The 23,458-nt window shown below is 48.3% G+C and overlaps 1 protein-coding gene across 1 annotated transcript; it reads right to left on the reverse strand.

Annotated features, from left to right (window-relative positions):
- Positions 1–9,701: 9,701 nt before the first annotated feature.
- LOC149333764 (protein toll-like) lies at positions 9,702–21,704 on the reverse strand. Its single transcript, XM_089557800.1, has 5 exons — positions 21,426–21,704; positions 12,179–12,747; positions 11,877–12,015; positions 11,448–11,772; positions 9,702–10,008 (listed from the first exon to the last, which is right to left on the reverse strand). The coding sequence occupies exons 1-5, from the start codon at positions 21,679–21,681 to the stop codon at positions 9,702–9,704; spliced, it is 1,596 nt and encodes a 531-aa protein (XP_089413926.1). The 5' UTR covers positions 21,682–21,704.
- Between the last annotated feature and the right edge of the window lie 1,754 nt (positions 21,705–23,458).

The following is a 23,458-nucleotide window of genomic DNA, read 5'->3' on the forward strand; positions in this document are numbered from 1 at the left end:
CTCCAAAAGAGGGTAACACTTTGCCCAACTGCTGCATCTAGAAGTTTTCAGTGCAATTTCTGAATGAAAATGGTATCCACCCGCAATGCATCGAGCTGAAGCGTTCCTTGGCGGTGATGACAGTTGCATGTCTGCATATGATCTCAAATATGAATGTGTGGTAGATGGCAGCTTATCTCTCTTGGAAGCAGCATGACTTTCAGTCAGGGAGTTGCTACTGTTTAGGTCTACGTTGCTACAGCGGGTCGCTACCTGTTCGCGTTCACGCAAGACAGGAATTCTGGCTTCATGAATAATGTTTACTCACTCCGGTGCATTGTCCACAGTGTTCAGAAGACAGCGAATTGATCACAAAATACCTAAGGCTTATCACATGCTAGTCAACCGCAGTGTGGGATTTTGGTTTGTTGGCCGCCGTTGTTTCTGCAAAAACCGTTCTTACTTGAGTGCTACAGTTAGTGCACTGCACGGGCTCGGGCCGCCCGAAAACCCGGGCCCGGCCCGCAGGCAGGGCCGGGCCTGAACATGATCTGTTTTGCCGAGCCTGGGCCGGGCCCGGGCCTGAAGTTGCAGGCCCGGGCTGGGCTCGGCCTTAAAGCTGCGGACCCGAGCCGGGCTTGGGTCCGTACAGAAACGGCTTTTGCCTCGCTATTCATTGACTATTGCAGAGTGAAGTACACAACTGTGGCATTGGAGCTGCGACACGGATGAGCTATGAGTTATAGTAAGTGCTGAGAAAAAAAAAATCTCAGCTTAATTCATTGACTTATTTATTCCCCTATTTCCACGCCGCGATGACTCAGGGGTCAAGTCTCTTGATTACTGAGCCGGGGAACCAGGGTTTACTCCTAGCCTCGGCGGCCGCATTTCTGTTCAGGCGGCAAGCATGACAGCCATGTATTTCATTATAATAATAATAATAGTTTATTTTTCCTCTTTTACAAGGAAAGGAGCAGCCGCGAAAAAGCTGCTTCAGAGAGCAGCTTTACGGGGCGACTTCCCCCTTACTGACGGCATTTGGCAGCACAGGATAAATTAACTGATCGAATTTTTACATCAATAAATCAAAATTGAATGAAATTTGAGTTAAAGCACAAAAAAATCCAAAGTACATCATGCACAAAGCACTAAATGAGGACATACACAAACTGTTCATAAAAAAACATTTGACGGAATTGTTGTACAGAAACAACTGTAAAATCTTTCCGACTATTGCGAGAGTGCTGATTGAGTAAAACAGGAAGCCTGTGACGAAGCATCTGCTTGCCATAGTTTGCGCGAACGCCAGTGATATGCCAACGTTCTAGATTTCGGACGTTATGTTTATTAATGTTTAGTTGAAGCGCCGCTAATGATGTTAGCGTGTCGTCCTTCTTGGTGATGCCTTGTCTATATAGAAGGGAAAGCCTCTAGTTATACAAATATGCCATTTTAACAATTTTTAGTTGCTCAAATAATGGCCCTTTGCGGTACCATTGCTCGTTGAAGAAACCCAGGTGGTCGAAATGATCCAGAGCCCTCAGCTTCGGTGTCTCTCACAGCCTGACTCCTCTTGGGCCCTTAAGCCCCCAAAAAAACATATCTTTTATTTTAGAGCTATATTTTTCTGATGTGAGAAAATTCCGAAACTAAAGTGCGCTTGGTTTTCTTTTTGACCAACTGACCGGAATGTCTCATAAATCAAATAGCCATAAAAACTCGCGAGAGTTTGTAAATCTCATCTCACAACCACATCTATCCCTCCTTGCTTCTTCAGCCCGGTTGCCATGACAAGTGTTTTGCCCTGTAAGTTATCACGTGGTTCGCGCATTGTTTTCTTCTCCACCAGTAAGAGTAAAACTCAACCGGGTCTTAAATGGCCACTGATCGTTCGTCATCCCAAAACATACCTATCCACTATTAGAAATGCATTCGGGAAGAACATATTAGTTTAGGACGCTTATAGTCTTCAAACACACACCGTAAAATACTCAAGCCTTTTAGCTTTTCGTTTCTGCTGAAAGGCGACCAATTTGGCTGTGAGTTCAACCTGTGAGATCGCGTTCACCAAAAAAAATGTCATCCCTGCTTGCTAGGATTTGCTTGCTTTCTTTATACTTCGCAGGCGGCAAAATATAACTTATCAAAATCATGGGGGAGTGCGAAGTAGTCTATTACGTGCGTAGGCAGCCCTTTTTATTTGCCTCTCGGAACTTCCGAGTTTATCTTTGCGCACCTACACGAGATCACTGTCCAAAAAAGGGCCCGGCGAGAACTACTCTTAATCACTTCCTTCTGGGTTAAAACGAAGCAACTTCCTGTAAGCCAAACTGTGGTTTCAGAATCTTTGTCGGCCAGTTCCTTATCGATCTAGTCGCAGCCTACTTGTTCAGAGCGAACAGTATACCTCAAGCATTACTGTGAAACGGGCCGTGCCGGGCCGGGATGGGCCTCACTCCGGGATTCACGGGCTGGGCCGGGCTCGCTAGAGCGATAATTTAGCGAGCCTGGGCCGGGCCCGGGCTTGAAGCCGCGGGCCTGGGCCGGGCTCAGGCTTAAGGTCTCGGGCCCGGGCCGGGCTTGGGCCTCAGACTGATGCCCGTGAAATGCTCTAGCTACGGTAGGCGTAGGAAAAGCTATGTGATCGATATTTTTTGTTGAGACTGATTGCTAAAAAGCTATGGCTTGCCCTTATTTTTGTTGATGCGGCGTCGAATCTACGAATATTTTGTTGCCACATACACAAACGTCACTGTTGCGCAAAAAAAAAAAGCAGTTTTTGAAGCAATTCCTCGAAGACAACTTTGGCTGGGCGCGTTGCCATAGTGCTTTCCAAAACGTCTCTACGATCGGTATACAAGACTGCGTGTAAACGACGGATGTCGTTTGTGCGTGCTCAAAAGCGGGTATATTACAATAACAGGCTTTGGCAGTCGACAGATAGCCCCTGTAGGGTTCTCGAAGACCCTTATCGATTAGCTAAGCGGTCATGACATGCTAGGACTGAGGGGTTAAATGATATGAAATTTGTTGGTACGTAGGTCACATTACGGTCACATGTCGGGTATTCTTATGTCGGCGACATATTCCATTTCCTCACTGTACGGTTTTCCTTAGCATTCCTATAGAGTCTATCCAGAAGACAGATGTCAAAAATTCTGATTCAGACGTGATTTTCTATACCGATGTATTCGCAGCAGAACCTCTCCTTTCTAGACAACAGAGTACTAAGCGCGTGCAGCGGATGTGTGTTCAAGCGTCCTCAACGTCTTACTTTTTTAAACTTAACACGTCAACTTCTCCGGTCAGAACGTCTCCGCGAAAAAGTCTTTCGTGCCGTGGTCTTTGAACTGCCACTTGTGTCAGCAGCCAGAAACTATTGATCACTGTTTTCTGTTTTGTCGTGATGCCATGTTTTTCTGCGAAATCTTCAACGGACTGCCAAAAAGGACATTGAGATAGCACCCTATACTATAAAATGTTTGCCCGCAATGAAAGGTTCTAAGGTTCCACGTGATCTTTTAGTGCTCATAGGACTGTTTAGCCTGCGGAAGAACCGCATTACAGATCGCCACGCAGAGCAGCCACGTTCATCTAAGTCTCTGTTCCGAGAGCAGTGAGCTATGGTGCGGGAGGTGTATACCGCGCATGGTCGATCTCCTGTTTGGCTCCCTTTACTCGATGCGTGCGTGTGTCTCCCGGAAATTTGATGTTCAGGCAAAGTGAGAGCTGGATGCTGATGTGATTGCAATTGGCGGGTTGCGTAATGCGACCGGGTTAAGTCGGAAATGAAGCCTGAGGGTGTCTGTGCTGCAATTCAATAAATAAAAAAGGCCCTTCACGTGAAAGAAAAACAAAGGAAAAAGTGCCCTTCATGGCGTTTGCGCGGCGTGCCCGCCTGACACCTGGGTTCGAACCGCAATGGCTTGCGCATTGTTTTTGTTCGAATGGTCATTTTCGTGTGGACGCGTTCTGATGTCACGCTGGTTTCAAGAAAGGGACCGTGGTCTGCGTTCTGGATCCGTAAGTAGGCCTGCCCCTCCGTGAGAAAGCGTTTTACGTACTCGAACTCATTCTCGCAGCACCGCGCCTCTGAGAGATGCGCCAGGATCGCCTCATGCGTCACATTTTCAAAGGCTTCCTTCCAATCTCGGACATGTACAATCTTATTCTATTCCAGGATGATCGATCGGGTTTAGTACCTTGATGCTAAGCTGCAGCAGGACGTCCTGGGCCGATTTCTTTTGCCTGAAGCCGTACATCGAGTCGGCGAAGACTCGCTAGTTTTCTTCGTACTCGGGTCGTCTGTCTCTCCGCTTGTTCACGCACAAGGTGAGAGAAATTGGTCTGAGGTTATTCCTGTCTATGGCATTGCCTGCCTTGAGATGAAAGTTACCAGCGCCGTCTTTCACTCCGTGGGAAGTGAATTTGTGGCCGTCCAGATTGAATTAAGGTGTTCAGGGAGGGCATAACCGCTAGCTTCGAACCCGGATCGCGGAGATCACTGAAGAGGCGGTGGAATACGCGGCGAAACTCGTGGACGCGAATTGGAGAGACAGATGCAACGCGGCCGCTAGATAGATGTGTGACAGCAACACGTGGCGCCTCTTCCGGGCGCTCATAGATCCAAACCAGACGGGCACCGAGACGCTGAGTCTCCTGCAGAGAGCGGTAAGTAAATTTCAAGGACACATGGCCCAGCTAGCCATGAAGCTCCGCGACCAGTACCTGAGCTTTCTGATGCATTATTTTCCAAATTGATGCAAACACAAATTGAACCAGGATGTCATACGCTATTTGCATGGAGGAGAACACCGGAGGATGCGGCGCAGTGCTCGGCTTATCAAGTTATCCACGGTTTGAAGCGCTTGCACCTTCATGTGCCTCCTCCAAAGGACGCCTCTGATTATCAGAACTGCAAATGCTAGTAAGCTTTTATTTGAATGTCTTGGCTCTCAATTTACTTTCATTGCGCCCCCAGTGCCCTTGCTCACATCGCAATAGAAGCGAAGGAAACTAAGAAACAAGAACTAATATACTGTACAAGCAGCAGAAAGCAAGACGAAATTATCATCACTTACCAGATTGGTACATGCTACGTAAATAAGATTTCGCGGTGAATGTTCAAGCACTCATTCGACCTGACGTAAACGACATCACGGAGTTATATTGCTCTTTCAGGGGTAGTTTCGAGAAATATTGGAGAGCCTTTAGCTACCTCAGTCAATCAGATGGAAAAACTCCGTTGCTGAATTCATTTTCTTCTTTGCAAAAATTCAAGAACACAACACCCTGCTCTTGGTAGTTCTGTATATTGAATAACTGAGAATTCAACTTCTTCACGCTCCTGAAATGCGTAGCAAGCATCCTCTGCATTTATTTCCTGATAAATTGTAGGATAGCCAGCGTGAATGCGTTTAGCCCTTGGGGTACGTTTTGTTGTTGTTGTTGTTGTTGCCTTGGTGGCATGGCACATACTCACGACGGGAGATAGGCCAAGGTTCAGTGAGGAGAGCCAAAAGAAGGTAAACTGGGGCCAAGCTAATGGTTTAACATTGATTGCCAAGCTAATGATGTAACTTTGGGTTAAACCAATAGATCCGTCGTCTTCCTCGTTAAACCACATTACGTAGGCTTTGTTCACTTCTGCTTATGGGTCAGCCCTAGCTAGCTGACTCGCGATAAGGGACGTGCACAGGAAGATGCAGCGGTTAGGAATGGCCGCCCAGGGTCCCTGCACGAGATCGCAATACCGCGGGCCGCGCCCTCTGATGCCCGCTATCTGCCCCTCTCTCTTCCGCTCACGCTTGGCTTTATATACACTAGTCCGCGCCATGTGCGGCGCCGTTGTGCGGAAAGCGGCGCTAATATTAACGCGTGTTTTGTTCAGCTGGAAACCTCAATGCTCATCAACCTCGGGCGAAACGTCTGTGAATAGGGTGGTGGTGGTGAAAACCTTTAATACTCAAAGAGAGTTTGAGGGTCAGAAAACCCTGCTGCATGGTCGGAATCCTTAGTCCGGGACACTGCACGACGAGACCCCGTCTCGCGCCCGCTTTACGAGAGCCCTTTGGGACTCCAGTGTGGAGCAGTTGAGGAGGGCAGCCTCCCATGCCTCTCGGGTGGGGGCGGGGAAAGGGGGAAGGTGAGGATTCTGAGTACATGCCCACACCATGTGAAAGATATCGCAGATATCTCCACAGTGCGGGCAGCGCCCATCTGTGTTCGGATCGAAGTGTTTTGCTATGGCAGGACAGAGAAGAGTTCCTGTCTGCAGGCGCCGCAGAGTTCGCTCCTCCGCCTTGCTCAGCCGCTTGGCAGGTGCCGGGTAGAGACGGTGGCTGTCGCAACAATGAAGTAGGATTTCGCGGAACCGCAGAAGAGGTTTATGAGCTTCTGAGCCAGGAGAGCTAGGATGAGGAGCCCGGTGTGTGAGCGCTCGGGCAGCCGCATCAGCGGCCTCATTGCCTCGTAGACCCTGGTGGCCAGGAGCCCAGATCACTTTTGTGCGAGTTGGATCGGCGGGAGCGCGTCTTAGAATTTGGGAGCAAAGAGGTGATATTTCGCCGGCAAGATAATGTTCACAGGCCCGGCGAGAGTCTGTGATAACCGTTCTCGATTTTGGATCGGCGGCAGCGAGAGCTATTGAGACTTCCTCTGCTCGTGTTGAATTGTGAATAGGGCGGCTGCATGGGAATTTGATGAACAGTGATGTGACAGTCTCGAACTCATAATGTCAGCCGATCTATGTCGTGCTGCGTTGTATCAGATGACCACAGGCATATTGTGGTGGTCTAGTGATGTGGCATGCGCATCGTGTTCAGGAGTTGCGAGTTCCGCGGTGAGTGTGATTTCTAATGCGCATAAGCTTCACGTAGGACCGGTGGCTCCTTATCTGGGGTGAAATGCTTCAAAAAACAGGTGCATGATCCCCACTTGTCCCAAGCAGAAACCATGTGCCCTTGCGATATTTGGCCAAAGCCGCCATTGCGGTACGCCAATTAGATAGTGATAGTATGTCCTCTAGCATATCTGTTCCAAGTTTCTCCTAAATATATTTGTTCATTGATCGTACTGCTTCGCCACACATCGAAACAGATCACTAAGATAGCTTCTTTTGACTATACAGCTTGATTATTCGGACTAAAGTCACGCGCACAAGTGGGATCTGTTTCCGTTTAGTTCTTTCACTATGTTTTAAAAAAATGTGTGCCTTATATGGTGCGATTTATTGGGAAATCTGCGTAGTATGCGTTGATCACGCACATAAATAACGTTTACCCAAAAGCTGCGGCGAATCGGCATCTCAGTCCCCAGGAAAAAAAGGGGGGTATTTTCGTTTCCAGCCCTCACCCTTCCTCCTCTGCCTCCCACTTTTATTCACGCATGCATTTAAATATACTGGTGGCCTCGCATTTTAATCCATTGCATCATAGGGAAACGGCGCATATGAAGATGCTAACTTCATGTTACGGGTGGACGCGGGAAATAAAATGGTAAGTTTGGGCGAGATTTCAAATTTATTAATTTATTTTGTTCGTAACCATCTGGTGTTCTTCGTTCCTGTGACCAAAATTTTAGAAAAATAGGGAGTAGGAATTAAAAGAAATGTTTTTTGTGCGGTCATCCAAAATCGTGAGTGAATCATGCATTTGATCATCCTGGCGCATTGCGAATTCCCTTCGTTTTAGACCATGGGTCACCACCGCCTTAGTATCACAATGAAGAGCTGACATGAGCAGATAATCTTTCCGTTTATGTCAGCGCCGGTAATCTCTGGCCAAACGGAAAAGCGACTGAAGCGATAAACGATGCAAACCACGGTATGAATTTTCAGGCTGATTTTCGATTGCTCACATTTATTCATTCGGCATATCGTAACCAATGCCAATAAAATGATTCGGATTTGTTTCAAATTAGGCCGGAGACGTAGCGGAGTGCACTAGAGTTTTGGAATTTTTTATACTTATTTGCTAAATGTTCTGGAAGTTTCTTTGCAAAAGACGTTTTCATGGAAATATGTATGCTATAATTTGAGTTTTCTTTCCGCGATTACTGGCCGTTATAAAAATATAACCACTAGCTTCATGACACATAACAAGGCTGTGTAAACGGTGTTGCCAAAGTACTTGCGCATTTTCATAGTATTTAGTTAACGTGCAGGGAATGACTTTCTGCTGGTGCTAATTGTAATTACCCAAGGACGTTATTAGCTAGCAAAAATTAGTTTTCAAATATGCATACAAAGTTATATATCTGTGTTGAATTGGTGTCATTTCATGAAGAAGAAACAGAATCGTTTTATTTCTGCCTGTCTTCTAATGCTAGGTTGTAGATAAAGACCAATATACAACTAAATATTTCGCAACAAACAGGATAAGGAAACCACCAGAATGGTTGATATGACTTATATTCAAGGGATCAATCAGTGACATAGAGTAGAAAAAATTGTGTTGTAGTTTTATTTTCTACGGTAACTATAGGAGCGAAAATTCCAAGAAGCAATGAACCAGAAAGAAAGTAGCAGGAAATAAGGTCACTCGAGCTCCGAGCTCGGATCTCTGTTAGCCAGTCCTTGAGCTCCGGAGCGTAGACGGCGCCAGGAAGCTGAAGTACTGACTCAGGGATTGTCTGTGCGAATAGTCACACCCTGAAGAAGCGATTACGAACTTTGCGGTGAATCAAGTGAACATTGTGATTTTTTTCAGAAACTGCTAGTGTTTGCTTGAAATGGGTATTTACTGTGTGCATTGTGATAGCCCCTTTAAGAGGAAACACTTCTGACATCAATAACCTTCCTTGGGAAGTAATAACTGCAGTTTCCTTTCAACAACTGCAGGTGAGTGACACAGGCAATATTTTTGATTTATTTCAATTATGGTTTCTTGAAGAGGAAAAAACATATTTTTAGCATTTTACCACGCACGAAATAATTGACGTTTTTGCAGGTTTTGATGCTTGTGCGAGCGAACGTCTCAAGACGTATTTTTTAATTATTTGCTACTATCTTCGCCAGTTTTGCAATAAAGCGGGGGTGAGGGGGCGGGGGGGGGTCACTTTTGAACACACACAACATGAAATCCTGAACTTTAGAGAAAAAGACAAAATTTGGTATGACATTAACAACGTCTGGTGGTGAAAGATTCTTTTCATTGTCTGCTCTGACAAAAAGTACTTCTAAGAAGAAATACGTTAAGTTTGAATTGTGGTTCTTTCTTCTGCGAACTTAAGGTGGAGGCATTAAATGCTCTTCTTTGTTTCGACCAGTTTTAGAAGGATAAATATCGCGCAAAGTCTTGCACTTGCGGTATTTTATTTCACTTTTAGGAACCGGTTTTTAAAGTTCGCTTTCGCTTTTCACATATTTAGTGAGCTGTCATAATTTAATAGAATGAAACAAGAGTACCCTATTCTGTATTGTTTCCAGTTTGTATTTACGAGTCTGTTTGATGCATGCGCTCCAAGGTCTCTTTCTTAAATATTATTTGGCATCTGCAACGTCTGACACTGACTCGTTTTGTATGGAGTGCGTTATTAATTCCTACAAGGCCTTCCCGGCAGGCAGTACTCTGTAATTTTTATAGCCTCAAGCAAACGTTCTCACAGGCATAGGAAGGGACCAGAGTCCAGAGCACAAACCTCTATACGCAACGAGACGAGGCACAGATGCTTATGAGCCTTGCTATCTTACTCATATCATAAATGCAGTGGAATTAAACATTCTAAGCCGCGGCCTCTTTCAGTTCAACCAAGTCGATTTCGGCAAGAGCAGGCTGCAGTGGTTTGTGCTTGATGAGCTTCCTTTTTGCATCCTTCTTGGGCATCGAGCAGTAGAACCTGTCCCAAAAGTTTGGCTCTCCCCAGCGGAGGTAATTCGCCGCGCGCATGTAGAGGCGCAGGTCTTCGTCTAGAGAACCAGGGGCAACCTCGTCTACAAGCACAATGATCAATCTGTTGACGTTGTCCTCCAGGGCTTTCTGATGCGCCAACCGGAACTCCCAGCGGCACCACTCGCTTGCTACGAAGTTCCTGCAGGAGTGAGAACGCATCATCAGCATTTGCCTTGAAAAGAGCGATTCTAAAAGCCCACCTGCTAACCATCATAAAATCTGTCAAGTGCGAAATGAGGGTCAAAACGTCCCATAAGTTGGGAATTAAAGAACGTTAACATAACTAGTTATACTTAACCTATTAACGTCGGAGATGAGAAACAATATCACAACATTCCCAGTATTACTGCGTACACTTCACCTTGTATTATGAAACAATCGTGGAAATGGCCCAAGAGCAGTGATTCCTAGCATGCGGGCTACATTTCAGAGCACGTGTTATTCGTAAATTCGAAGGGTGAGTCAGTGGCCTTTACATACCGAAGTATTCTTTACATCCATCACAGAGGACAATCAAAATGAACGTAGCTTCGGTACTGAACACCACGTCCTATCCTGGGCTGATATTTTCAGCTATGCATGGCTACCCGCTACGGAAAAGAAGTGCCGAAACCCAGTCATGACTACGCGTATGGAGAGGTCAGAACAATTTTGTTTAGTGGAGGGGCAGCCATGAAAATCTTTTTTGAATAGTAGAATAGGCTCAAATTGCAATGGACCCCTTCAGTTCGCTTTCAAGGAGCGCCGAAGTCCAAAGTCCTACAGAAATCAAAAAATGGCTGAGGCTTAGCTTAGGTTAAGCCTAGTCAGATGCGAAGCATATTGTCGCCGAGTTGCATATCGAGCACGTCGCTTGGCTAGACGTTCTTCACGCTCTTCATCAGTCTCTGTAGCACGCCGCAACTTTTGCTTCTCATTCCAACGAGCAGCCCTGTCTCCAGGAGGCATCTCTATCCCGTGTACGCCTAGCAGAGGCAGGCGCACCCCCTTGTATACCGCCGCTCCAGCATCACGTGTTCACTACAGCGCACCTAGCGGCAGAAGCAGGAAACAAATTGGTCGCGACGCCTCGCGCGACTGCGCGAGCTGGGGCCCCGTTTCTCCTATGTCGTTACGTCACGCATCACGTGATCCTCCTTGGTCGCGACGCCTCGCGCGACAGCGCGAGCTGGGCCCCCGTTTCTCATCTGCTGTGACGTCACGCACCACGTGGTCATCCTTTGTCACGACGCCTCGCGCGACGGCGCGAGTTGGGCCCCCGTTTTTCATCTGCTGTGACGTCACGCATCACGTGGTATGGAATGGGGGTCACGCAAGGTCAATGGTAACGACACCGCCGCGCTCGAGGAGCTGGGTTGGGCTATTTTAGTATGCTTCGCATAAAAGTGGCCAGAAGTGTTTAGCCTGGCTGATCGGGCATAGTTCTAGCGTAGAGTCGAAGTAGAGGATCGTGCAGTACTCGTCAGAAACCAAAATATGCAGCGCCCGTTGCTTTCAGACATGCAAAGGACCGAGAAGTCGTTAGGATTGAGTAAGAGCCGTGCAATAAAATATCCGCTTTATGGGAAACATGTTTACCGGGTGAGGAGGAGCACCGTCCTCCTGGAGCAGGCGACCGCGTCGCGGATGATGTCCTGCAGCAGGAAACCACCTTTGAAGTTCCGCTCATAGGTGCAGTAGGATAAGCCGACAGCCTCTAGTCCCGGTATCAGCTGTTCATGGACCCAGCCTGCATCTTTGCTGCTGTAAGATAGGAACACGTCGAACACCTTCTCTGCATTCAGGTCCCCCTCCCTGATGCAGTGCACCCAGCTGCAGACACCTCGCATGGTCATCCAGTCCTTCAGGTGCCGTTTTCCGCAAAAGTACGCCGATGAGAGTGTTAGGATCACCGCCAGCATCACTGTGTGCGAATACAAAAGGGAAGAATCGGCGCTGGCGCAAGGGCTATTTACACAATACAGTAATGATCGAAAAGTGCAGATGGCTTTGCGTTTCGACACGCACCGAAGGCGTACAGGAGATACGTCGTGTATGCTGGAGAAGACAGAGGGCATAGTTGGCTTTCCCGTAAGGTGATAAATTCCCTTTCTGACACAAGTTTGTTGAAACTTTCAGCGCATGTGATGTGTCTGGCATCTGGAATCTGTATGACAGGCAAGTAGAATAAGCCAACAGAAGGGAGTAAAGAAGCGCAGGAAGAAGAGAACGACAAACAGCAAAAATAAGCTTCATTTAGTATGATAAAATATGGTATTTTGAAGAACCCTCTTTCCCAGATTACTCTGATTGTCACTGGCTAGCCTTACCACATTCCTGTGAGCTTCCAGCCACAGCCTGAATGAATAATCATCACATCCGCATTGGAAAGGGTTGTCGGACAGCCATAGCGAAGTAAGGTTGCGTTCCATCACCAGGGCGTGCGGAAATTCCATCAGGTTGTTCCCCCTAAGATCGAGGGAGTGCACTTTGCTGGGAAGGGCATTCGCACTGACTCTTGAAATAAGATTATTTCGTAAAGAAAGCACTTCCACATGAGGGGCGGCGTCTTTGAGAGAGGCATCGATCTTTTCGAGGCGGTTGTCGCGCAGATCCAAATGAGTCGCATTTTCAGGAAACGTTTTGGGTAACCGGTTCAGTTCCGCCGACGAGCAGTTCACGACGATGCCTCGGTTTCCGAATGCATCATCACGGCAGGTGCAGCTGCAACCCTGCTCAACGTCATCCTGCCACTTGGTCAAATTCTCCTCTGTCAAGTCGTGAAGCGAGTTCCCTTTCATCCAGGGTGGGCTCTGACACATCGGTTTACGCGTTAAGCGCACTTCACTGTCCTGCCGTACAAGCCAGGCCAGTCTGCAGTCACATTGCAAAGGGTTGTCTGGAACCGGAAACGAATGAAAGACAACACTGTAAGCAAGTTGCTACGGATAAAAGACATTGATAAAGTCATTTTATAGGTGTTACCTATATATAGTCAGTCAGTCATACAAATCGAAATCATGTTAGTTTTTCAGGTGCGAAATAAGGATTCTCAGACACTATGCATGCCCCTGTTCCACGGTTCCATATGCTCACATGATTATGAAGAAAATGTTCGATGCTACGCGAATCGAGTGCTTTCAAAAATGGCTCTCTAACGCACTAGATGCAGTCAATATTTGCCCGGACTTCTCAAGTGTGTCACGTTAGCTGTTGCGTGTCACGTTCATTGGCCATCGAACGAGAGGAGCAAGTGAAGTTTGTCACTCTGCCCGTTTCACTTTCGCGTTGCGAAATAAAATTAGCGTATTACGTAATGACTCTTTGATACCACAAAGGAATTTCACGTCTTGAGGCACCGTGTTGCATGCGTTGCTTGAAAGACTAGTTTGGAATTTTGGAGGCAGATATACACGTAGAATGTCGGGCTACGAAGACTCAACGAATAGATGTATATTTAAGCTTCCTGTATAAATATCCACGCTTCCTGCAGTGACTAGGGACCTATATTTAATTGATGTGAAATTGTTAGTGAAATAGCGACGTATACATTGCGTCCACAAGGCTGCATTCTCTTAGTGCGAGAACTAATTTCATGCACTACTGATTCTTAGGTTCCATAAAAATGAAAAACAGATTTCCAACTCCCTTATTATTTGGATGTCAATCACAAAATGAACAAGGGAGGGGAAAACCTCAGGTTGCTAGAGCCAACGTTTCGACAAGGGGACTTGTCTTCGTCTGGGCAAAGCGTTCATCATCGGCAGGGATTAAATAGGGCCTTCGCTCCGAGGAGGAAGGCCCCGGGGGTGGGGAAGGAAAGTGGTGTGGGAGGGGATGCGTGTCAGGAAGGGGTGGGAGGTGAATCATGATTCGTTAGGCTGCAATAGTGGAACAACTTATATCCGGGGGGGGGCTATAATGAACAAAAGGCTTTGAAGGGGCTGCGACGGGGGAAGGGGATGAGGCGCTGGGAGAACCTGCAAAACTCAGATAAAAGGATTAGTCAGCGTATGAGTTTTATACTGCAAAATTATCAACAATCTCATTAAAAATTGTTTTCTTTTTTTTGCAAATCTCTTTCCAAAAACCATCCGGTTAATTTGCGTGTCTCAGCGCAGTCAAGCAGGTATATGGTTGTATTACTAATTATTTTAGTACACTTTGAGACAGGGATTACAAGGGAATAGGTCTGTGGTTTTCTAAGCGCTCAAGATCACCCATGTTCCTGGTGAATGCTACCACTGCTCTTAGTGCCTTTTTAATGGTAAAGAAGCTTTCGAGCCAATTTCGTGCCCGGACAGAAACTTCCGCGAGGAGCACAACTAAGAGAGGGGATGCAACGAAGGGACGTGAGTGCTGCTGGGACACAACCTATGGCAATAAAAGACACTTCTACGAATTTGTGACTGTTCATTTTCGCGCTTATTTTAGACTTCAGTATTGTGCTGAATCGAAAGTTCACAGCTTACAACTGATAGCAAGGCGTAGGAAGTGGCAGGTGAATGTGTCTACAGGCGGCTAGTGACCGAAAATCCATATCAGGAGAGTGAAATTACAAGCAGAATAAGAATAGGGTGAAACACATTGGGCAGATTCTCTCAGATCATGAGTAACAGTATACAAATATTCCTTTTATACAACAGCTTTGTCTTACCGGCACTCACCTATGGGGCAGAAACGAGGAGGATAACGAAAAGCGTTCAGCTTATCTTAAGGTCAGGGCGGCGTGCTATGGAAAGGAAAATGATAGGTGCAACATAAAGAGAGAGGAAGAGGGCAGAGTGGGTAAGAGAAGAAAGGCGGGTTAATGACACCATTGTCGAATTCGAGAGGAATGGTGTTGGGCAGCGTATATAATTTGAAGCTAAGATAACCGATGGTAATCAAGGGTGACGGACTAGATTTCAAGAGAGGGCAAGCGTAGCACGGGGCGGTAGAAAGTTAGGCGGGTGGATGAGATTAAGAATTTTGCAGGGATAGGGTGGCCGCGGCTGGCACAAGCCGGTTAATTGGAGAGATATGAGAGAGGCCTTCACTCTGCGGCGGGCGTAATCAGGCTCATAATGCTAATGATGATGATGGTGCTTCTACGGTAGCTACAGCCAAGCTTGTCGGACAAACCTACGCCCAGTATGCTGACAGAAGGGATGTACACTCTGGGACGAAAGGGGTATACTCCACGGGGCGAGAGCCGGAGCAACGGAAAACTGCGTTGCAACGCCGTCTACAGACGGCATCTGGGATCGAGACATCCAATGCGTGACCTTTAATGTCAGCAGGTATGTCGCTTGACTCATTTCAATGTTTCGTGCTTTAGATCGCCAAAATGCCCCAGTTTTCCGTTGCTCCGGCTCCCGCCGCGTAGAGCATACCACTTTCGTCCCGATAGTACGTTGCGAAGTGGACTTCAGTTTCGACCACCCAGTGAGGGCTCTTTTAAGTCCGCTGGCTACCGTTCTTTGACGTAAGACGGTGTTAAGGATTCGTAAGTAATTTCCTCCTAAACAATTTGCTACGATTTCTGTACGGTTATCTCTGGAATCTATACGATACTTCTGCAATGCCGGCTCGTCTACCTGCCTATTTCTCACCTTCGTATTGGTGTCGGCCATCAATAGAACGCAGAGTGCTTCTTGCTATGTTCAGTATGAGTGCGATGTATCCAGGGGACTACTGCCCATTTTTCAATTTATTAAGTAAGTTTGATTTATTACCGTGGTTCATTTATTTAGACTGATTATAATGGCTGAAAAGCACGTTGTGTTTGAAAGAGATCCTACAATGCGAACAGATGTGCAATTAGTGAATGCCAGCTCTCCGGTCTACATATTCAATTTTAATAGAGAAGTGTTTATTCCATCGCTGGCCGGCACCCTCATTCCTTTTCTCTGGTCGTGTTTCTGCTCCTTTCTTTGAACATTTCATTGCGACAGCATCAGGAGGGCCATGACGGCGAGATCTGTAGGCTGTCAGCATCGGGCCTAGGCGTCCCTGTGAAGCCTTCATCTTCCAACACTGGCGTGGGAATTACCCTCTCTCACCTGCCACCTGCGAGCTGTTCCCCTCGCCTTTCCCTCTCTACTTGTAGAGACGACGCCTGCCTGACAGTGAGTCAGCAAAAATGAAAACGATTAAAAAGAAAATAACTGGGACAAGAGAGGGCGTGAGTGTGCAATAGATAGGCTCCCTGAAGAACTAGATATCTGTGCAACACTCTGGCTTGCGGGAGCTGCTCCACACTTTCCTCGCGAAAAGCAGCTTGCATTTCTCAAGCTCCACAGGTGGATTTTTTTGAAGCAGCGACGTGCTGGGACAGTCGCACATTTCTTTACCACTGCACCAAGACGCCGGTAGTGGAATGAGGACTCGTCAAGATCTATAAACGCCACATATCTTGCGTAGTCACAGCTGCCGTTAACAAACAACCAGAAACGACAAAATGGTAATGGAAGATGGAACCGCTAGAGGAAAAGTCGAATTTCTCAGATGACAGCAGATCTGCGTACAATATTGACAGCCTCCCGAGAGATCTGTGCATACACGAAGCTTGCGGGAGCTAATGAAGAATCTGATTTGGAATAGATTGGTGCATGAAATAACAACGCTTTTAAGTTTCCCTAGCTTTAAATCAATTGACCGTCCGCTATTCTTTTTCCTCCTTTCAAATACGCTAACTTATATCCACATAATCTTTAAAGTTTCCCCTCGTTTAGGCAAATAAAAAGCTATAGCATATAATTCTACTGACCCGTGATTTTTCATTAATTCCTGTCGTGTCCGGTCGCTGTGTTGAATGCAGCGAAGACGCACACGGTACTTTAAGACTTCGTTTATTTAAAGCCGATGAGGGTGCGACCAGCGTCGACCGAGGCAGGAGCCGAACTGGCCGCCCGAAGAAAGGAGGGAGCGGAGAAGCGTCCACGGGAGGGAGTGGCTTCCCAAAACAGGAGGAGGATGCGGGGGCGCACCATGGGGGGGCATCTGGCGACAGCGTGCGACGAAGGGCAAGTGGTCGTTAGGAGGAGGATGCGAGTGGTCGTTAGGAGGAGGGTGCGGGGGCGCACACACACAAAAGCAATAAGGGGACACAACACTTCCTTCCCCCTTAGAAAGTTGCCTGGTATCGTGCAGGGGGTCGGCGCTCACGCGTGGAGGCGCGCTGGCTTTGTGCGCTCGGGGGAGAAACACTTGTAGGCTGGCTGTTGTTCGCTGTGTCTCCTAGGTCTGTCCTGGGCGAAGTCTCTTCTTCCGGGAAGAGGTGCCAGGCTATGTGGGAAGATGGTGCACGTGCTCTCTCCGCTGGCGGACAGCTCTCAGACGGCGTCGTAAATCTACGCAGCTGGTTGAGATGTCGGCGTGCTACTGTGCCATGTATGTTGACGAGCCAAGAGCGCAGGCCTATGCGTCTGACAATTGTAGCTTCCTCCCAGCGTGGCTTTTTCAGAAACTGTCGGGCGAGGACGCGCTGCCCCTCATTAAGCGTGCCGCAGCGCGGAATTGCTTTTTCTTCCCGGAACGTCTCTGCCTTTGGCTCGGGGAGGATGGCTGTGAGCTGGGTTCGCATTTCACGCTCGAACATCATTTTCGAGGGGGTCTCGCCTGTTGTGCTCTGAACCGTCGTGTGCTGCTTGAAGAGAAAGCGCGCAAGGCGGCGCTGCAGCGAGCCTGTCTGATCTCTTTCAAGGGCGCGTTTTAGCTCGGCTACGTAGCGCTCGGCTTGTCCGTTTGTCGCTGGGTGGTAGGGGGCCGATGTAACTGATGAGATCCCGTTGTCGCGATAAAACTTGAGGATCTCCGCAGACACAAACGGTGTTCCGTTGTCCGACACTACCTTGCGCGGCAGGCCGAACGTTGCAAATAGTGATCGGAGGTTGTCAATGACTGCTGCCGAAGTCGTCTGTCCCATTTGCCTTATCTCAAGCCACTTTGTGTAGGCATCTACGACCACAAGGAAAGTGCAGCCCTCAATTGGTCCTGCAAAATCAATGTGCAGTGTGTGCCATGGTGTGTCTGGCTTTTCCCATTCTGGGACAGGAGCTTTCGGCGGGGCGCTCCGGCTGCTCTGGCAAGGCTTGCATTCTCGCACCACTGTTTCGATGTCGTTGTCAATGCCAGGCCACCACATGTAGCTTCTGGCACACTTTTTCATTGCAACGATGCCCCGATGTCCGGCGTGGATGAGAGACATAGCTTGTGCGCGTAGTTCTCTCGGCATCACAACTCGGGACCCAAATATGATGCAGCCGCGATGGGTGCTCAACTCTGTAGCTCGCCTGCGGTAAGCGTCGAAGTTGTCCCCTTTGAGTTTATGCACGTTGCCTTGTTGAACAGCTGTGTAAACTAGCCGAAGAGCTGCGCACTTCTGCGTAGATGCTGCAACTGTGCCTGCTGTAAGCGGAGGTTCTGGCAGTGCTTCGAACATCAGAACGTCTCCTGGTGGAAATGGTTCGTCAACAGTTGCGTCTAGTGGCAGACGGCTTAGCGCATCGGCGTTTTGATGTTTACTCCCATTGCGGTAGACCAGAGCGTAGTCGTACGCTGAGAGTTTGATGCACCAACGTGTCATTCGCGGAGACAAAGTTGGTGGCATAGGCCTTTGTGGTCCCAGAATGCCCAATAGCGGTCGGTGATCGGTTATAAAGGTCACCTTCCGGCCGGCAATGTACTGGTGAAAATGTGTCGCCGCGTAGACGATGGCTAGCCCTTCTTTGTCAAGTTGCGCGTAGTTGCGTTCTGCTTGCGACAACGTACGTGAGGCGAAGGCGATGGGAGCTTCCCTTCCTTGCTCGTCAGTTTGCGATAGAACCGCGCCGACTCCGTACGGTGATGCGTCGCAAGCCAAAAGCAGAGGCTTCCTTTCGTCGTAGTGGCGGAGGACTGTACATCTTCGAATCAGGTCTTTCAGGGCATCGAATGACTGCTGATGGCGTGGCGACCATGTCCATGTCACATCTTTCCGAAGGAGTTGGTATAAGTCGTTGGCCACGGTAGCTCTTTGTTCCAAGAACCGGTCGTAGAACGTCAAGAGTCCGAGAAAAGCCTGTAGCTCCTGCTTGTTTGTTGGAGCTCGTGCTTCTGTGATCGCTCGCACTTTGTCCTCGGTAGGGTGAATGCCTTCCGCATCAATTCGGTGTCCCAGAAATTGCACCTCTGGCACCGCAAAACAGCACTTCGATTTGCTTATGCACAAATTAGCGTTTGCTAGCCTTTCGAGAACGAGCTCTAGGCGCACTGCATGCTCTTCAGTGGAAGTGCCACTGATGATGACATCGTCAAGGTAGACACAAACTCCTGGGATGCCCTGAAGCACTGTCTCCATGAATTTTTGAAATATGGCCGGGGCTGCAGCTACGCCAAAAGGCAGTCGCTTGACTTTGTACAAGCCTTTCAGTGTGTTAATTGCCAATAATTCAGCAGTTGACTCGCTCACCTTCAGCTGCTGATACGCCTGGGTGAGGTCCAATGTGCTGAAGACTCTTGCGCCACGTAGTACACTGAATACTTCTTCAGGTGTCGGTAGCGGGTAAGAGGACGCTTTAGTCGCAAGATTGACGGTGCTCCGGTAGTCTCCGCAGAGGCGTATGGTTCCGTTCTTCTTGCGAACTACGACAAGTGGTGTGGCCCATTCTGAATGCTGCGTCGGCTCGATGACACCTTGCTGCTCCAGTTTGTCCAACTCTTTTTCAACTGAATCTCGGAGAGCAAACGGCACCGGCCTGGCCTTCAGAAATTTGGGTTGCGCGTTGTCCAACAACTCCAGTGTGACCGGGGGCCCTTCGTTTCCTGGAATCTCTTCCGAGAATACTCTTTCGTATTTCTCTTGCAGTTGCTCAACCATGTTCTGGCTCGGCGTCTGGTGTATGCCGCATATCATCACGCCTAGTGGAGAAAACCAGTTTCTCCCTAGAAGGCTTGATCCTGTGCCCTTCACAACAAGCAGAGGTAGCGTATGGGTCTGGCCGTTGTAGTTAACCTGCACGTTGGCAGAGCCCAATAGTGGCAGATTCGGTCCTGACCACGTTCGCAGGTGCGTGTCGTCTTGTTGCAGGGCGGGTGCGTCAGATGGCCATGAAGTTCGGAACGTGTCCTCACTGATCAGAGTACAGGCTGCGCCGGAGTCCACCTCGAACTTAATCAGCTGGTGATGTACGCTTACTTCTGTAAAAATCTTCGGTCGCGTGCCGAGATTCATGGTGTTCAGGTCGTACAACACAGATGGTGTTGCTGATGTTGCTCCATGGAGATCAGATAGCGGCGTATTCTCTGAGGCGTTGACGCTGTGATTAGGCTGGGAAGGTGACTTTATCTTGGCAAGTCTCCGTTTCGTAATGCATGCTCTTTCGATATGCCCTCGCTTGTGGCAAAAATTACACGTGGCTGACTGGAATCGACATCCCTGGGGGTTGTGTTGGTCGTCACACCGCCAGCAGCGTTGTGCCTTTTTGACCGATTTTACAACAACAGAAGGCTTGCGCACCTGGTTGCTTGTCTGGTGTACCGGCTCGGTGTTCCGGCGAATCCCTCTCTGCTGGTGACCGGCGCTCTCCGCTCGAACGGCGATGTCGTAAGCTTTGCTGAATGTGAGGTCCTTCTCAGCGAACAGGCGCTGCTGCAGTGACTCGTCACTCAGTCCGCACACAAATCTGTCGCGTAACATCACGTCCAAGGGAAGCATGGTGGTGTTAGCAGAAGAAGCTGCGTCTCCCTCCTGCCCGGTAGCTGTTGTCGACAGCGTTCCAAAATTGCAGTCGGCAGCGAGCTTCTTGAGCGCGGCTACGTAGGCGCTCGCAGTTTCTCCTCCCAGTTGATCTCGTCGTTGGAAGCGAGCCCGGCTGTAGACCTCGGATGGCCTTGGGTCGTAGTGCTTTTGCAGCGCTTTTACGATGTCGTCGTAAGACACTGCCGCTGGTGTGCTTGGCTGAATAAGGGCGCAGACAGTATCGTAGGTCTGCTCCCCGCACAGCGTCAGCAGGTTGGCCCTCTTCAAGGCTGGGTCTGTGATGTTGTTAGCTTCAAAGTAGAACTGAAGGCGTCCAACCCACGATGACCACGATGAGCCGTTGAACTCTGGTATCTGATTGGGAAACCCTCGCGTAGCCATGGCTTGTCAATAGCGTTGCGTAGCGCGGGTCGAATCCACTTTCTCGTCGCCACTGTCGTGTCCGGTCGCTGTGTTGAATGCAGCGAAGACGCACACGGTACTTTAAGACTTCGTTTATTTAAAGCCGATGAGGGTGCGACCAGCGTCGACCGAGGCAGGAGCCGAACTGGCCGCCCGAAGAAAGGAGGGAGCGGAGAAGCGTCCACGGGAGGGAGTGGCTTCCCAAAACAGGAGGAGGATGCGGGGGCGCACCATGGGGGGGCATCTGGCGACAGCGTGCGACGAAGGGCAAGTGGTCGTTAGGAGGAGGATGCGAGTGGTCGTTAGGAGGAGGGTGCGGGGGCGCACACACACAAAAGCAATACCCTAACAGGGCACGCCGTTTCCGCCAGTAATGGGCGAGCATATTTATGTTCGACCTTTTCAACCACTTCGCATCGTTTCGAAACTGGTAAGCAAATGTGATAGCTTACGGTCCAGGGTCACGTTTGGTGCAGATTTCATGCGTTGCGGAAAATCGCTCCGGCGAAGCAAATCAATGCCATTTCCTGCGAGGCCGAGACCTCTCAGATGTACAGTTCCTGTGAAGGCACCTTCCACGCTTGTGATGTTGTTTCCCATCAGGGAGATGTAGGCGAGGAACGCGTTTCGTCCAAATTCACCCCTTTCTAAGTAACGTATTTCATTGAAGGCGGCGTCAAAGTATTTCAAATTTGCGAGGTGTCTCATGGAACCATTAAGGGAAACCAACTGATTGCCTCGTAAACGTAGATTTTTAAGAGTTACGAGTCCCTGGAACACGTTCCTACCAAACCAATGAATGTTGTTTTCGCTCAGATGCAACTCCAGAAGGTCCGTACTGTCTTTGAAGTTATCGTCGGGAACGTGGCTGATGAGGTTTTTCCTGAGGGATAGCTCTTTTAAACTTCCGAGATATTTAAACGCGTCGGTGATGCTAGTTATGCGATTGGAAGATAATTTCAGTTCCTTGATTCGGCGCGTGTGCCTGAACATCTCTGTCACGCTGGTCAGCTGGTTTTCCTTCATGTTTAGAAATTCCAACTTTGATTCTGTGCTAAAAACAGATGCGTTTACGTAACTTATCTCGTTTTTGCTGAGATCCAGACGACGGAGTCTTTGTAGTGCCTTGAAAGCTGTAGGCTCTATGTAGCTTATTTGGTTGTCGCCCAAGCGGAGTGTTTCTATTACGCAATTTGCTGACGCGAACTTAGGTACCACGCTAATCTTGTTGTGGGCGAGATTGATTTCTTTGAGGTATGGCATCCTCGATTTCACAAGTTCACTGATGTCCCCTATCAAGTTGTTCTCGAGGCTGATTGTGTGAAAAAAAAAAATTAATGAAACAATCAGGAGCAGCATTCCATTGAATTTATCTCTGCGACATTTGAAACAATCCGATAGGCATCGAAACAAGTAAAGCGTAGGCGAGTTTAATTTTTATTTCTGGTGCATATGAAATATAATTGCTTTAATTGGATTGTGTCTCTATGGCGGCAGGAGATCGCGAAATAAGTTCTCTATTTGATCTGGTGATTTTTCAGTGACCAAGGTGACAACTAAAAAAATTCCTGCATGTTTTTCTCTGGTTTTAATGACTGCAATCGTTGGCTCTTTTCAAACAACCAAGGTCTGAGACACCGGTGTGAGTTAGTAAGTCACTGACTCGGAGCCGGCGCTTAGCCAAGACACGAGTCACTGAGCCATCGCTGTGGGTGAAGAAGTGAAAATGGAGTCGCTGGATATGTTTTCGAACGTTATCTAGTGATACTGGGCGGAAATGTCAACACACTTGCTCACAACACGGCGTTAATGGTATCAGTGAAGCAGATTTCCTCCCGCACGCCAGGATATACTGACTGCGATTTCTTCAGTGCGCCTGCAAACATCTGCACATTAGCCTGCCGGATTGCTAGGTGTGGACAATGCCCTAGAGGCATAGCAGGAAAGCGTTTCTAAAAGGTCGATTAATTACGGGCATACAACATTTCGAGATATTTGTTGCGCGCGATCAATGGCTGCTCAAGGGTGATCTTTAAAGCAGACCAGGTTTTTTGAACAGGTCCCACCATTTTTAGGTCTTTCTTGAGGCTCGTGACAAAGCATATGCTGCTTTCTGCCGCGTTTTCTCCTTGACATGTTGACCGTATAGGCTGACTTAAGTTTTTTCCCTTCGTTTCATTTGGGTGGTTGGTGTAGTTTGTTTAGTCTGGGGAAGAGACTACGTGGTTTTATGTGTGCGGTGACCTTAGAATAAACCTTCCAGGTTGGGAGGAAGACATCTGGCCATTTGTGGCACATGGTTGAGCAAGGTGTGGGGAGCGTTGTTAGTGACGTAAGCCCGAATGCTCCAGAGTGAGTGGTGAGGCGAAATATGAGACATATGCAAACTCGGCTAAGGTGTGTGGGGGGGGGGGGGGGGGGCGGAATATTGAACCAAGAAATAAATTTATTGCACAATTACCCTTTCTAGCTCTCCGTGAGGTGC

The sequence above is a fragment of the Amblyomma mixtum genome, chromosome 8 (assembly GCF_055824585.1).
Source record: "Amblyomma mixtum isolate Tamu chromosome 8, ASM5582458v1, whole genome shotgun sequence".
Taxonomy (NCBI): Eukaryota; Metazoa; Arthropoda; class Arachnida; order Ixodida; family Ixodidae; genus Amblyomma; species Amblyomma mixtum.

Bases quoted from the DNA above. Each gene is read 5' to 3' on its own strand.
- LOC149333764 (XM_089557800.1), bottom strand. From the start codon at position 21,681: ATGAGACACCTCGCAAATTTGAAATACTTTGACGCCGCCTTCAATGAA. The intron at 12,748-21,425 runs GTAAGCTATCAC...TTCCGGTTCCAG, and splicing joins ACCAAACGTGACCCTGGACC to ACAACCCTTTGCAATGTGAC. The intron at 11,773-11,876 runs GTGCGTGTCGAA...ATTCGCACACAG, and splicing joins GTATCTCCTGTACGCCTTCG to TGATGCTGGCGGTGATCCTA.